This window comes from Lissotriton vulgaris, chromosome 7 (genome assembly GCF_964263255.1).
Source record: "Lissotriton vulgaris chromosome 7, aLisVul1.2, whole genome shotgun sequence".
In the NCBI taxonomy this organism is placed as follows: Eukaryota; Metazoa; Chordata; class Amphibia; order Caudata; family Salamandridae; genus Lissotriton; species Lissotriton vulgaris.
The window spans coordinates 607,634,324-607,651,568 of NC_141695.1; the positions used below are offsets into that span (position 1 = coordinate 607,634,324).

Genomic DNA, 17,245 nt, shown 5'->3' on the forward strand with positions numbered 1-17,245 from the left:
TTTTTGCGGCATTTGTGGATTTGAAATCCGCTTTTGATCTCGTTCCACGGATGAAATTGTGGAGGGCATTACAGTAAATAGGGATGCCCCCTAACCTGGTTGCTATCCAGGTTAAACTTCATTAAGGATGAAGCCAATATGGAAGAACTTTGGGATCTTATCACTAAGCCGCGTGATAGTAAGCTTCACCACCTGTTCAGAATAGGCACCCTGCCGCTACGCTGTTTTACAAGCAAATGGAACCCTGTTGGTAGCGACAAGTGCCTTTTCGGTCAAGACCATAGTGAGAACCTAGATCACTTCCTATTTGTATGCCCAGCTTACCAGCTGCCTAGGATAACCTGGCTTAACCACATCGCTGCGGCGGCTATTCCGCCGCAGCGCTAAGCGGCCGCACGGCGGCCGCATGCTGGTGATAGAACCGCTCCGTCACCAGCCGCGGTTGGGCTGTGCTTGTGACGGAGCGGTTCCGTCATGGCCCCGCCCGCTCAATAGAACGCGCCGCGCAGGCGCGAAATCAGCGCCGCGCAGGTGCGGCGGCAGGGCCATGACGGAACCGCTCCGTCATCAGCACAGCCCAACCGCAACTGCTGACGGAGTGGTTCCGTTATCAGCATCGAACGGGTTAAACCAGTGTGCCTGCTCATGAACACAAGATCGGCGATGGTTGCCAGGAGAATTCTTAAATCGGACACTACCAATCTAGTTGTGACTGGAGTGTCAACATTTCTAAGTTGGGCGTGGGCCATATGCAACAAAGGGGGGGGGTCAGTAGTAGTACACAATGTAAGATGGGATCTATCTTAGGGGGATGAGTTGAGCTTGGAAGATGACACGTCCCCTTGTAAAACAATTGTTGTTGAATTAAATCTGTATGCTGGTTCACTAATTTAATCTCTTTTTAAGGAACTGTTTTTAAAATATACTTGTATTTATATTTATTTATTAATTTATGATGATATGTACAGAACTAAGGTGTATCTTTTCTAGTACTATGGTGTATTTTAAGTGTTGGAATGTTTATATTAATTTTAGATACTATTGTCTTTGATGATGAACAATCGCAATAAAGACTTAATTAATTGAATTGATTAGCATAAAAACTGAGTTGTTGGTCGCCTGGCGAAATAATCTGAGATTCCTACCACAATTGCCTGATCACCTCCGGGTTCAGAACAGCGCACAGGCTACAAGAACTGAGGCATGAAGTCCGACACTCGACTTTTAGACACCACATCCATGAGGAACATGGGTAAACACGGACCATTGCTGTCTACACTCTGGACAGGGTTTGAAGGCCAAAGATTTAAGAGGAAATCATTTTGGAAAACATCTATTGGAAAAGGGAGGTAAATCAATTACACGTTTGACTAGTGTCTGCATTCTGGTATCAGTAGCTCGGGAAAAGGGGAAACCTCACAAGCACCGGGGCTACCTTTATTAACTAGATGCATCACCCTCGATGATGACTTCTCGAATGACTAGTACCACATCACATGATTGTCCTGTTTATACCATTTTCCATCCAGTGGAAAATCTTTGTTGCACTATCAGAAGAAAAAATAAGCAAAAAGTCTATGCATACTAATGCTGACTAGAATAGTGGTATTATAATCCAATGTTTTTGATTGATCCCTAGGGGAATATTCCTGTTCAAGTAGACATAATAGCCCAAGCTCCCACAGGGTTAGATGGCAATCCTGATTATACAACACATAATGCCACAGTGGCGTCATCTAGTGCCAGAGACATGATGGCTAGGAAACTGGCCCGGATCCAATCTGCTGCCTGAAGATACTTCGTGATGAGGGATCTATCAGAATAAGTGTCCTTTCTGTTCTACTTCTAGCACCTAGTACTATGTCTTTCTATGTGTTGCTATATTAAATGTTAGGAGTCTAGTAATGTTTTGTTCAGTGTTTATATTGAAAAATCTAAGCGTCCGGTGTTGTGTCCAAAGTACACAGGCATTTAAGATTAGGAGTTAGCTTTAACTTACCAGTATGAATAGATCTACTCTGTGATCCGCATAAAATGTTGTATTGTACCAGTATCTTCGCATACCGAGTTAAGTGTCATGTGTTGTAGTTCATGTGTTTCATGGGGCTTCAGGCCCATCAGGTCTCACTCAATCTTTCTTCCTCGTATAGTCAATGAAGTAAGCCCCAATGATTTGCATAATCTATTATTTACAAGGCTACTGTAAAGCAAGGCATGATCTACATAAACAAAAACTAGTTCATGTATATTATTAGAATTGCATCTAGGATATCATTCTTATTTTAGGAATAGTAACACTACATGCAATTAAAATGAAGTTTAATGAAACGTTTATACCAAAGTAACTTATCAGTTGCCATGTTTGCATATCATTTTTATTATTTTACTTAATTTGCAATATGAATTACAATTATTTAGATTTACAAAATTCTATAAAACCAAATTAAAAGTACAGACTATCTGGACACTTCAGTCATAAAGAGGCTTCTAACATGCAGTTATTTGAATGGCATGATTAATCGCTTAGTGCCTGGGTAGTATCTGGGTATTTCTTTGCACTCATTTTTCTTGGCCCTGGTAATGGATATGACTAAATCTGAAACTCCCCACAAACGTATTAAAAAAGGTGTCTGGCAATCATTCTGATCAGTGACCTTCAGTCTCTATGTTGTGTGTCCACTAGTTAAAAAATGGTTGCAATTGGCCAGTCACAGTTCACTCAGTAGTAGGTCTAAGAATACTGTAAAGGAGTTGCTGATCAAAGGGATTTGTGCAGACCCGCCATTCAACAGCATAGTTCTGATAGCAATGTTGGGTGAAGTAGGTCATTTATACTTAGCCGGACTCATTTTTTTGTAGTGTGATTCTTTGCCAAATTATGTATTGCCTGGAAAATGACTTGATGTAGGAAAGGTATTTCTGTCTTATGTATATAGGTTCCGGGCGTATGTTTCACTGTCCCCATTTGATTGGACTTATTAGTGAAGACCATATTCTCGCAGCTATTTTGGTCTCTGCTTGATAGTGTGTTGCAAAACCTCTGTTTACTGATTCATTGTCATTAGAGGGGATGTGATAAGGAGGGGACACGGAGACAGTGCCACACAGGCTGTTCTGCTTGTGCCATTCGACAGAAGAGTGCATTATTCATAAGTGTAGCCCCTTACATTTCCTTACTATTATTTATATATTTAAAATTAAATATAATTTACACTTTTATTTTACATTATATAAAGTACTTGCCACAGTGCATCGATTTTTCCTTTAAACTTTTTAAGTGAAGTACATATTCATTTGTCTGCTCGTGTATTAGTCCTATGATACCACTAGTTAGACATCTGCATTACTTTCTTTTACTGGTGGCTGTTAATCTATAGTGATATCACTAATGGGCGGAAGCCTGGAGTAACCTAAGTGGCGCACTTCACCATGTAGTGAAGTCCCTGGTAAATGTTGGTCTGGAGGTGACATTACGGAAGAACATAAGCTATAAAAGCTGTCAGAGCTGGGAGTCAATCTTGAGTGATGTCACTGGAGTGGTGTTGGAGTGAACTAATGGGCACCAGTTAATCTCCGGTGAGACCCTAATGGGCGTCAGCTGTAAGTGGTGGCACGATGTCACCGGTAGGTGTCTGTTTGGCATGGTGTGATTGTGAGCATTTGTCAGCTTGCACTTGATGCACCTGGGGTATCAATTCTAAGTTAAGTCAGTGGTGGCCCGAGCATGCAAGTCAGTCTAAATCATGTGTCAAAGACCAGGAATATCACGGATAAATATGATATGGAAATGAGTAATGTTCAGCCTACAGTCTCTATAGTCACAAGTGCACCTGGCTCCGTGCTATCACGATGAAAAGGGTGTGCACGTTGATTCTGTGGTCTCTGGTAGACCATAAAGAGGACGCATTTCTATTGCTGGTTCTTGTCCTTCTTTTCCAGTATCGGCAGCTGATGATAACATGTTCTTATGGAAGCGAAGAGCTGTCCAGGTCTTCCATGATGATGGCAATGGTGTGATAAACTTCTTTAGCCTGTAAAGAAGGGACAAAGACAAACTAGTCATCAGACTGTCTTTACTTTCAATGTTTGATACTTAACCTTCTGCGCATAAACTCCCTTACTTTAGTAGGGCCATTGCCAACAAAAAATAACCTTGAAGTATTATCATGGGACTGAATGTGTATACTAAGGCTCAAACAAAGCTGGAAGTGCAGGAGTGCAGAGACAATCCCACAGACTTAGGAGCGCAGGCGTGTATGAAACCATGCGCAGGGCTGGGAGGGATAAACATTGTTAAGCTCTCACTAAGGTTTTTTATAAAATGTTAATATTTTTATTTATGCTTTTGACATATAACCGAAGCAAAAACATATTGCAACATGCATCATTCATGACTTATTCAAGGACCTCCATGACTCATATCCAATGCAAAGTTGCTACTTGTGGGCCTTCACTAGCCTCCTCAGTCCACCCCTTCCCACCATCAAATCTCTGGTCATTGATGACCAGTCCTCAAAGTCATCAGCCAAATACTCATCTATGCTGACCATTTTCATCCGTATTTCCTCTGTTACAGCCTATTCCATCAGGTCTCTCTCCCAGGGTTCAATATCTGGGCCTGTCTCCCTCAGCCATCTGATTGCTGTTCGCCTTTTAGCCAGGCCCAACAATGCAAACTCTTTGCTATATATAGTCTCTTCCCCCTGGACAACAGTATGCCCAGTAGGGAGGCGGGGGGGCTGAGGGACAGATCGATGGACAGTCCAGTGATCCTGCGTAAGTTTGTATCCACATCTGCCCAGTAGCCCTGTAACCATCCACTTCATATGTAATAAATGAGCACGTTCCTGGCTGCATCTGGGGCAGTCCGAGATTCGGGTCGGGTAGATTCTGGCCAGTTGCAGTGGTGTATAGCATGTTTGGTGCACAAAGTGAAAATGTGTTAGCTGGATTCTAGAGGTCGTTTTGACATGTGCACATGCCTGTCTCACTCTGCGTCTGCTAGGGGCATGGTGTTAGCTCTGTCCCATTGTTTGCAGGCTGGCAGTTCCAGCTTCAGTCTCTCTGCTTTTAATGCCCTGTATAATTTGGACACCCCATGGATGACCGTACCGGATTCCAAAAAATATTATTAAGGTCACAGAAATTGGGTGGTGGCAGGGAATCCGGGGCAGATCTCACTCATCACCTTGGTCATCCTTGCATATTGTAAGAATAGTCCCGGTTCCATTCCAAACTGGTCTGGAGCCTCAGCAAATGTCCCAAGCTGTTCTTCTGGGAACTAGTCCCCAATTGTCGTACAGCCCCCTGCATGCCAATGAACCATAGTCATGTCCATTGCTATCTTCTGGAAAGGCAGAAGCCATTTTAGTTCCACTGCCCTAGAAAAGGGACAGTACCTGAGCACTCAGTGCGTCACTTCTGCCCACATCTTTGCCATGTGCCTCATCACGTACGGGAGGTCTGAGGGTGCTTTTTTTTCCCCATCATCAATACCGTTTGTAGTGCATCAAACAGCTGTTACTCCAAATAGTCTATCTGGGTACACCAACTAATGACATGCTGTAATAGTGTTGTGTAGTACTATCATTCTAGGTTAGGAAGGCCAAGGCCCCCCTCTTCCTTGACCAGATTTAAGGTTGTCAGTGCTACTCTGCTGCATCTACCAGCCCAAAATAACATTACCAACATGGGAGTCCAGTCTTCAGAAAGTGTCTTTGGGGATCTCACACAGTGCGTTCTGGAGATAGTATAGGCACTGCTGCGTCAAAATCATCTGTGCCAGAGCCACTTGTCTGACCAGTGATAGTGGTAGAATATTCCCAAAAGCTATGGATTTTTTCATCCCCTTTACGATCCTGTCCATTTAAGTGCATACTTCCTTCCCCCCCTAATGCGTCACAATTATGGCCTAATATTCAAATGCTGTGTTTTCCATCGTAGCCCTATATTGGTGAGAGAGACTGTAGGGGCGTTCGCCCAACTGCTCTAATGCATTCTTTAGTAGGAGCATCAAGACATGACAGTCCCACATGTAGACCAGCATATCGTCTGCGTACAGCGAGACCATGTGTTTCACTATACCGATCTCTATAGCCCAGTTGGCCAGTATCTTTTGCAGGTGTATCTCAAGTGGTTCCAGTGACAATGCAAACAGCAAGGATAACAGAGAGCATCCTTGTTGGGTCCCCCTTCCATATTCCAGGCCTCTGAGCCCGTGCTCCTGACCTTCGCTGTTGGCATTGTGTATAACAGTCGCACCCACCCCCTAAAGCGTGCCCAGGCCCGCAGCGTTTTGAAACCTATAGTCACTGTGTTAAAGGTTTTTTCTATATCTAGGGCCATATACCTGCTATGGAATGAGGTCTGTGTGGGTGTGTATGTATATCAGTCTGTGAATATTATAGGAGGTGCTCCTCTCAGGGATGAAACCGCACTGATCCTCCTGCACCAATGTGCTAATCATTGGTCGTAGCCTGTTCTCCAACAATTTAGCCAATATTTTAGCCATCTGCATTAATCATGGAAAGGGGTCTATAGGATCCAATTTGCATTGGGCCTCATCGTGGGTGAGAGTTGGGATGCAGTGTTAGCCTTGCAGTACACTTCCAATAGCTTAGCCATGACCAGGGGCGCAAATCTTTATAAAAAATAAAGAGGTACGCTGTGGAGCCCTGGCATCTTATTGTGCAGTATTTCCTTAAGTGCCTGAGTCAGCTCTTCCTGTGTGAGCTCCACGTTTAATTGCACAGATTGCTCCTCAGAGACCCGAGGCAGTGGGCACCCCCGCCAGTATTCCCCTATGTCACCTATCCTCTCTCCCTGCAAGTTTTTATAAATACTGGCAGGGTAATGACTCAATGCTTCAATAATGCCAATCTGCGTGTTAACCTGCATACTGTCAGGATTTGTGACGTAGAGGATCTGCAAGTATGGCACCTCAGGACGCATGACCCACGTAAGGAGTCTACCAGATTTATACCATCTCTGTGCAACTATTGCCGGTATTGCAAAAAACACACAAGATGATGGACGGAATGTTGCACAATGGCAAAACATTCACCCCCAGTCGGCCGCCCTACGCAGTTCGGTCTGGACTGTTCCCATGAAGCACAGGGCCAAGACTGATTTGCATATGGCCATGTCTGAACTGGGGTGGCTTGGTGAGCAAAATAACGATGGATTAAACTCAGGTCTGTGACTGGGGGTGAATGTTTTGCCATCGTGCAACATTCCGTCCATCATCTTGTGTGTTTTGCTGTTCACCCTATGTGGGAAGGGTATGCCCATGTCAGACTGATTTGCACATGGCCATGTCTGAACTGGGGTGGCAGAGTGGGCTAAAGAACGGTGATGGATTAAACACAGATCTGTTGACTGGGTGTGAGTGTTTGATTGGTTCAGATGCTCCGTCCATCACCACCCCCTTTTGTACCGCTTTGTTCGCCATAAGTTGGCAGGGTATGCTCAGATGTGAGTCCCTTGCTCACTTTGCCACTGGATTCAAGCAAGCCTGGCTGAAGACTGCTGTAATGCCAGAAACTGGTCCTAGGAAGCTTGTTTCCGGTCCAGGGAAGGCATGGCTTGGAAGTTCGGGCTGGATTGTTCCCATGACGCACAGGGTCAAACTGATTTGCACATGACCATGTCAGAACTGGGGTGGCAGAGTGGGCTAAAGAACGGTGATGGATTAAACCCAGATCTGTTGACTGAGTGCGAGTGTTTGATTGGTTCAGATGCTCCGTCCATCACCACCCCCTTTTGTACCGCTTTTCAGGTATGTGAGCAGCCTGTTGCGCTTGCTCGTTTAGGCCCGGCATATTCGAAGTAGCCATTCTCAGATAGCTTCTAGTAGCTTGTGTCATTCATCTAGTCTTACTGTGAAGCAAAGTTCCTCTGACCCTCCTAGCATCCTGCTCTGTGATATACCCATGGTTTTCATCCTGTGCAGAGTTCATGTCCTACCACCCTCCCACCCTGATACTCCACCTCACCAGTATTCAGCAATAGTTCTGCAACACAAGGAGTGGAAGTCTGTCACTAGCATGACATCCTCATCCATCGTAATCTGTGCTCTCTGAGTAGGTGCAATCAACTCCATCAGTGTTGCAGGATTAGTTCTGCCCGTCCATCTTCACTGTTGCCTTTTCGCTGCCACAGATGGAGTACCCATTCCGCATCTGGTTCTGTCTCCCATCTCCAGCCGCTCCCATGCGTCCTCCGCCCATGTGAAGAAATGGGAGCGTCCATTGCGGAGTACTTTCAGTTTTGCTGGAAACAGCAAAGTGTACTGTACACCCTCTGCTCTGAGTTTCTGCTGAAGTGTCAAAGGACTTCTGCTGTTTTTGTAATCTGTGCATGTAATCAGGAATTAGTTGCATCGAGCCAGCCTCGCATTGGTTTTCCTCAGTTTTTCATGCATATTGTACTGTGTCCCTATATTTATAATTGAAAATGGGAGCAATGATGACAGTAGGAGGCGCTCCAGGAGGGGGCGCAGGCACCAATGCCCGGTGTGCACGCTCCACCGTTAACATTTTGGATAGTCCTGGTGGGTTCAGCATTTCTGTGATCCAGCGCTCTTTATAGCGCTTTGCCGTGGACCCCTCTGCTCTCTCCGGTATTCCAACAAACCAGAGATTATTTCTACGGGACCGTCCCTCCTCATCCATCAACCTGTTATCCATGTGGTACGAGAGGTCAGCATGGGATTATTTATGAAGCTTGTAAAGCACCTGGTTACACTAGCTAGTGTGTCCCCGCGCTGTATAGACCTGACCGGACTGATTCCTAACGCTCATAAATTCTGGGAGCCCGTGCTCTTTGGGGAACAGGATGGTGTTCAGCTCTTTCCGAAAGACAGCATCTGATGTCTCCAGACGGAGCCTCTGAGGTAGTTTGTTCCAATGAGTGGCGGTCATGACTCTAAAGGAGTGCCCTCCCATTCTCACTCTATTGAACTTGGGGACGAAAACTTGCCCGGTCCCACTTGACCGTAGTTGTCGGGTAGGGTGGTATCGGTTAAGTAGGTTGTGTAGGTACGTGGGGCCCTTCCCCTGTAGGATATGATGGCCTACACACAGGGCCTTAAAAATCACAGGTTCTTTCATTGGCAGCCAGTGCAAGGTTCTGAGCGCCTTCTTAGCTGAGGCTCTTTTAGGAAGAATCAGGCGTGCAAGCCGCATTTTGTATTCGCTGCAGCCTCTGGATGCACCTTCCATTGACTCCCATGTACAGGACATTTCCATAGTCCAGTCTAGATGTTATTAGAGCGTGGACCATGGTTTGCCTGGCAGGCAGAGGAAGGACGTCCAATGTCTACCTGAGGACCTTCAGCATACCAAAACAGGTGCCTGCCACTTGTTTGGTCTGGTGCTCGAACGAGATTTTATTGTCTAGCCAGATCCCCAGGTTCTTCACCGAACTGCTGGGAGTGGGTAGGGTACCCAGCGTAGCAGGCCACCATATTGAGGTCCATACTGAGGGAGTCCTAACCACAATCAGCACATCCGTCTTATTACCGTTCAGCGTGAGGCAATTGTCAGCCATCCAAGTGGCAAGTTCCTGCATGCACATGATGAAGTTGGCGGCACATTGTTCCTGTGGCTGTGACACAACCAATTGCGTGTCGTCTGCATAGGACACTACTTCCACCCCAAATCTGTCCGTAATAGCTGCTACAGGTGCAACGTACATGTTAAAGAGTGTGGGACTAAGGCTGGATCCCTGAGGTACTCCCTGTTTGAGGCTGAATTCTTTAGAACGAAAGGGTCCCTGTGCCACTTGGAAGCTGCGGTCTGTTAGAAATGACTCTAGCCAGTCCCAAGCTTTATCCACCACTCCTCCCTTTTTCAGACATTGTAGCAGTGTGTGATGCGCCACAGTGTCAAATGCAGCACTGAGGTCGAGTAAGATCAGAGCTGCTGTTTGACCTTCGTCCACGTATTTCCGCAGGGTTTCAGTAGATATTAATAGTGCTGACTCGGTCGAGTGGAGGGCACGGAACCCTGACTGGGTAGGATGGAGGAGGCTATTAGCCTCAATGTAAGCAGATAGCTGTTTATTAACTGCCTTTTCCGCGATCTTCACTAAATACGGGAGGAGTGAAATGGGGCGTAGATTATCAAGCTGTTCCATGCTGATGTTTGTTTTTTTTCTAAGGGGGAGGACCACTGCCTTCTTCCAATTTTTTGGCACTTGTCCCGAATCAAAAGAAAGTTCTAAGAGGTGTCTGATATGGGGCTCTAGAATTTCCAGACTGCCTTGTAGTACTTTAGGAGATGCCGGGTCTTTGGGGGAGCCTGATTTAATACTGCCTGAAATCCGGCATAAGGCCTCCCGAGGGGGGACTGAGAATGACGTGAGGCAATATCTATCTGGATTAGTGGAGATTATATCACTTCCACAGCCTACCCTGGCCAATTCCGGAAAGGAGGAGTAGATCTTATCCACTTTGTTAGAGAAAAACTCTGCCACCTGATTACAGAAATCTACTGATCCGGTCATGGGAGCCACGGTATTGGACAGGTCCGACATTTCTTTATATACCATAAACAATTCCTTCATGGAATTGTCAGCTCCCTCAATTCTCCTACAATAGTAGGCTTTGCGAGCCTTCCTAATTAGGGCATGATATTCTCTCAGGCCATTTCTATAAGTGTTCCTTTCTGTCTCAGCGAAATTTCTTCTCCACAACCTTTCCAGATGTTTAGATTCTGCTTTCTTTCCCCAAAGTTCCTCATTTAACCATGGGGCGGATTTGGCGTGCCTGCTGCGTGTCCTGTGGGGTGTGGCCATTTCAGTCACCGGAAGCGGGAGTGGCGAGCAACTAGTCCGCCGACCCACTCCTCATCGAAGATGGCGCCTCCAAAAGAATCCCACCTGACAGCACCTATTCGGCTGCGGTGGTACAGTGCAAGCAACTACAGGTAGGTGAAGCCCATTGAAAGTTACACGCATTAGCACAGTTTTCAGGTAACAGTTAAAAGCCCAATTTTAAAAATACAATTCTGAGCAAGGACGCGATGTTACACTCCTGGCTTCCGCCTCAGGAATGCAAGTCAGCAAATCATAGTTGTTGAGTGCAGTTTGGTCAAACAGAAGGTGAGCTATCGCCAGAAGAAGGGAACTGCTGGTTTGGCTGTTCCTGGAGACCAGAAGTCCAGTGACGACTAGACTTTAGCTGGATCAAAGAGCCCCTCCAGGGTCATCAACCCCTGTGGCCAAAGTCACCCCACCTGGACCAAGGAGTTGCCCCAGGAAGTCCCCTGTCGACCGCACAGCATCTTCGGCATCCTGTATTCCTTGCATCAGGACCACTCCACAGAAGATAATGGCAACTGGCCACTAACTCTGGATGGGAGACTGCTTTTCTTGCGGAGAGAACTGTTCCATTGGACCATGGTGGTCCTCCTGCCTGGCTCCCCACATGGGCGGGTTGCCCAAAATACTCTTACTTAACCGTATTCAACCTAGATGTAACTTTAGTTAAAAACTTTCTAAATGTCAAATTTGTTGAATTGGCCTGTGCTTATTCAGAGTTGAGTGAAAAATACTGATCGATTCTTTAAAAATCTCTATTTTTGGCACCCTCGGGTGGATCTTTTGTTTTGGTGTCTATAAATTAATAAAAATACAGTTTTCTTTAAAAAAAATTAGTGTTGGATTTCTTGAGAGTCCAGTTTCTTTCCACTCCAATTGTTTTGATGCTATTTAAATGCTTTACACGTTTTCCTTTGTTGAAGCCTGAATGCTCAAAAACACAGCAACCCAAGGTTGAGCTAAGGTTTGACAAACTAAGCCAGACTATTTCTAAGATGGTTTTAAAATGTATTACTCATGAGAGGTCTCACAACCACACCATATAATACACCCCTTTTTTTCTCAACCAGGACAATTCCTTGGTGGTCCAGAAATTTCTAGATGTACAGGATCCATTACCCCAGGCTGCCACGCTTGTTTCAGTACCACATGGCAGTGGTGTTGTCCGTAAGAATCTGTACTAGCCTCCCCTTAAATTTGCAAAGGTCTGCAAAGAAAAGGGCTTAGAAATAAACTGCTCCAAAACTAAATATATGTCTTTTAATCCCTATAAATCCAACAAGGGCAAACTCGTGCTGGGCACGCAAATATTGGAGCGGGTCAAGTCCTTTGATTACTTGGAAGTTCGCATCAGCTATAGGCTGGTATGGACTCCGCAGCTGGAAAAGAGTCCTCTGACCCTCCAGCATGTAGATTGTGCTATAGTACGAAGGGCTAGGGCTTCCCCCTACTGACCACTTTCACCTATCCTAGAACTTCATATGACAAAAGGTCTAGGAGCTGCCCTATATGGGGCTGAGCTATGGGGGCTGGAAAATCTGACAGACCAAACCCTTGTCGAAAATAAATGTATTAGAGCCATCATGAACCTGCCAGTGAACATACCTCCCCTGCTGTTAAGACTAGATCTTGGTTTAAAACCTATAGAACACTTCGCCATTCTTAGGGCACTTTTGTCACAAAACCAAACCGGGTCCAGAATGGCTTCGATGAAGGATGGGCACATCAGGGAAGGAGTCAGGTGTGACTTCAGCACATTGATAGTGAACCCTGAAAAAGGCAGGATGTTCTCCATAGTCTGGAGGTGATTGAATATTTCTTAGCCTGCCTTCAACAGCATGTCGTCAATGTAGGGGCAAGACTGTCGCTGTTCAATCTCCACACAAGAGTGTTGACAGTTTTGGGTGGAGAACCCTCCCCTGCTGCTGCTGTAACAAAATCCTCCCGAAGGGGCAGCCTGATCGGAGGACCAATGGCCATGCTCAACAGCTTGGGATACCAAACTCTCCAGGCTCAGTTTGGAGCCACAGGGATGACTTGAGCCTGGTCTTTGCTGATCTTCTTGAGAACTCTGGGCACGAGTGGCTTGGGTGTAAAGGAGCACAGGAAGCATGCACTCCATTCAATATGAAAAGTTTCCCTTTGTGAGAGTCATCTTGAAAACTCCAGTACGCAAAACTGCTCATATTGTGCATTCTCGGCAGTGGTGAAAAGCTCTAACCAAGGCTCGCTCCACTCCAGAAAGAGACCTTGCACCACCTCCGGTTTGAGATGCCATTCATAATCCGCTAGGCATCTTCGGCTGAGTTTGTCTGCCAGGTGTTGAACCACCAGGTATATGCACGGACATTCCAGCCATTTCCAGAGATGCAAGGCCTCTTGGCAAAGTGTCCACATCCCCTGTTTGTTGCAGTACCACATTGTGGTGGTGTAGTCTGTGAACACGTGTACTAGCCTTCCTTTGATGGAAGGTAGAACGGCTTTTAATACCAGCCATATTGCCTGGAGCTCCAGAAGGTTGATGTGCAGTCTGAATCCTGCCAGAGACCAGAGGCCTCTGATCTGCACCTCTTCCAGGTGGTCGACCAATCCCAGCAGTAATGCATCTGTCACCACTGAGATCTTGTTGGGAAAGGGAGAGTAGTCTGCTGCTGACCCATTTGCAGTTTGTTAACCACCACTGCAGATCTCTTGCAGTTTGGCCCAAGATCTGGACCATGTCAGAGAGATTTCCCTGATGCGCCCCCTGGAACTTCAGGCCCCACTGCAGGGGCAACATATGCCAGTGGACCTCTGTCACAAGTGGGATGTAAGAGGCCATAAGTCTCAGCAACCTCAGAGTCAGTCTACAGGAAAGAGGCTGTAGCATCCGTATCATAGCCTGAAAACCCTGAACTCGCTTGTTACATTGCATATTATATTACTACAGCTCTCCCTTTTAATTATCTCTTTCCCTTTTAATTATTCTGTATACTTTGAATCTCAGCACCTGCCATACCGTTTGTTATGACTTCATTTGGAATTGTCTCATGTCATTCTTTCTTGGACTTCAGCTGATGCAGTAGTGTGCCCAGTCCATTAAACTACTTTTTACCTTCTACTGGACTCATCTGCCTAATTTTAAGGAATCCTACACAGGCGACGAGTTACATCGTACCTGCTACTTTAGAGGGCACAGGAGCGGTACAATTTATTTTGGGATTTGCCTATTTTTGGACTTGACCATTGTTCTCTCCATGTGGATAATATTATTATGTTATTCACCACCCATTTTTTCTGCAGTTTCTACGAGGTTCCTTCCCCAGGAAAGGATTTTAAACCGGTTTGGGTACTTTTGGCCTGTATAAACAAAGATAACACTGGCTTCTGGAGAGCGGTCAATGCCCCTTTTTTTAACAATAGAGAGACACATTTTATAGACATGGCTGTTACCGGTGACATGTGGGTAGACTTTTTTTCGGGGCTCTATATGATGAGACTACAGATGATAACATGATAGAGACAGTCGTAATGAGAGCAAACGATAATATTGATCAAGGACCATTTTCCCATGAGATTAAGATCACCCTTGAGGAAGTCACTAAGGCAATCAATGAAAGTGCCAGGGCCGGATGGCATCCCAGTGGATGCTTATAAATCTAACGTAGGGTTATGGGCCCCTCTTTTAACTAATGTATTAATTAGTTGTATCCGACACCGTTTTTTTCCGACCTGGGCGGATGCCATAGTGATACCTATATTCAAGAAAGGGAACAGAAATTAACCTAAGTGCTATCGCCCGATATCTTTATTGGATGCCTTTATGAAGATAGCGGGAAGGGTCATTTTAAATAAGCTTGAGATATGGGCCGAAGATACAGGTGTTTTATCAGTCTTTCAATATGATTTTCGACCAGGTTTAGGCACCATTGAACAGGGGCTTAATTTGTCCCTGATTATTGACAAATACACAAAAGCTAAAAAAGGGCAAACTTTTCCTCACCTTTGTGGATTTAAGTTCCACCTTTGATTGTGTCAAACACATCATGCTGTGGGATACTCTTAAAGATCTAGAGTTGGACCCTCCCTTGCTGCTGTTCATAAAGAAATTATATAGGGGGGCAGGTGCGAGGGTAAGGTATGGGGAACAGGGAGAATTCTCAGCTAAGTTCCCCATAAAAAGAGGGGTGAGGCAGAGGTGCATTCTTGCCCCACTGCTTTTGTCCCTCTATATAAACAGCGTGGGACAGTACATGAGCGAGTTCCATCATTATCCAACCATCAGGGATACCCCAGTTTCTATCTTATTATACGCAGATGACGCTGTGATAATGCCGCGGACACAGCTGGGCTTGCAAAGGTTAGTCTCTAATTTTGACGAGCGGGGCTTAAAGGTAAATGTCGCTAAGACATTTACCATGAGCTGCGGAACAAGATTGAGGAAGACATGTGATATCTTTATTGATAATAAAGAAATCGCGAGCAAGTATAAATTCTCTTATCTAGGGATAACCTTTGACAGGAAGGGCTCATGGAAAGCAGCCATGGACAGCAGAAAGCTGGCCCTCTCGAGAGCCATAGGAGCTTTTACTAACTTTTCAAAAAAACTAGGTGGAAGAACCGTCACGGAGCTGCTGGCAATTTATTAATCTAAATGTATCTCAACAGGGACATACGGGGCTGGCAAATGGGGTATCGAGTGCGTAGACCAAATACAACGCTGTGAAAACGCTTTTATGTGCTACCTATTGGTGCTTCCAAGTTCTATCGCCACTTATTGTTGTCACAGGGAACTTGGTCTTGCACATATTTCTGATTCCATAAAGAGTATCCCCCTCCTTCTATGGCACAAGGTATGGGCGTCGATAGAGATGGGCTTCAATAGGGACGTAATTGAAGATTGTCTCAAGCTGGATGGGGTGGCAAACCTGCCCTGGATTAGTTACATAAAAAGTATGACACACAATATAGGCCACCCGGTATATTTCCATAATCCAAGCAGCTTGGAATCTTTTCCCAGAAAATCCCTTAAGATACATTGTTTGAAACACCTAGAAGATAAACAACGGCTCATCGAGAGGGAAAAGAAATCGGTCATGGCAAATCATTTGATGCCCACTTGCACAGGTATACAACCCTACTTGACATCCGTAGAGTAGTTTCTCCCGTATGCAACTGGCCCGCTTTCGCAGTGGGTCCTTTCTTAGGATGGTCACTTTTCCTGATGTCAACGATTGGACAGAACCTCATCCTATATGCCCATGCGATGATATCTCTAGATTGACCACAATGCACTGCACTTTATTCTGTAAATATTATGTTGTACCGAAGAAATATTTTTTATTGCCCATTCTTAGAAGATGGAACCTAAAATAGCTTTTTTAAGAATACAAATGCTAGAAAATTAAAATATCATTGCGGCCCCCTCTTCCTTCTTAATGTTAAAAAGACTTTTAAAAGCATACGAATACCTTACGGTGTCTTGGCGTTGAACTATAGTAGGGCCTATGAACGTAAGGTTCCTGCACACCATGTGAAGTTATCGAGAATATCTGGTGTTCTTGTAACTTCCTTGTATATATATATGGACTTTTTTACATGTACCCCTGATTTTTAATCAGTTGTATTTTTAATCATACTGTTGCTTATGAGAAATGGTACTTTTTAAAAAATGTTTTTTAATACTGTGCTTTTATGATTTTACGACATAAAATCGTATAAAGCTGATTTTGATTTGAGTACTTTTGTCTGCTGCATCTTTTGAGATCCTGCCGTTACCTGGACTGTATTTTTGCCCACGTGACTTCATTGTTGTCATGGTAGTCTAGGACGTGCTGTGACTCTGTGACGACACTCCTCTGCTGTTGCCTAGCACGCGTTACCTTGGACTCTGTGACTATTTCCTTAGTTGGTTGCAGAGGAATCCTCTTGTGGAAGAACGCATTGCTGTTGCTGTGGAGATATCAGTGCGGTTGCTGCAGTCTCCAACGCGTTGATCTCTGTGTATGCGCAACGTGACCCCGGCGCAATCGTGTCATCACGCGACGTGACCTCCGAGGCCATCTTGATTTAACTCCCTTATCATGGAAGCCCACGACTGCGCTCACATCTTTTGATTATTCTTCACACCGCTGATGCGCACGTCCGCGCATACGTGACTTATTGGTTTCTTCATTCATCTACTCATTGCCGACACGCACAGCTGTGCATGTAAACATTTATAAGGTATTTTTTTTATATATATAATATACACTTGGCCATTTTTCATTTTGACTTTTCAGCGTCGATGTGCACGACAGCACATTTCAAATCCAAGCATTGATTCTTATTTCTTCTGCACGTCACACTGATGTGCACAGCTTTCCATGTTTATTTACCCAACTCAATTACACAGTTGTACATAAATACTCATAATTCTTTGTAATCATTCTTCTGGTAGTATAGT

General features: G+C 45.0%; 1 protein-coding gene across 2 annotated transcripts in view; it reads right to left on the reverse strand.

The window, feature by feature from the left end:
- Positions 1 to 2,302: 2,302 nt before the first annotated feature.
- MYO15B (myosin XVB) overlaps positions 2,303 to 17,245 on the reverse strand; it is a 961,787-nt gene continuing 946,844 nt past the window's right edge. For both annotated transcript variants that reach the window (XM_086930750.1, XM_086930751.1), the window contains one exon: positions 2,303 to 4,031. In XM_086930750.1, the coding sequence (XP_086786876.1) occupies positions 3,966 to 4,031 (66 nt within the window). In that variant the 3' untranslated portion in view covers positions 2,303 to 3,965. The remainder of the gene's footprint in view (positions 4,032 to 17,245) is intronic.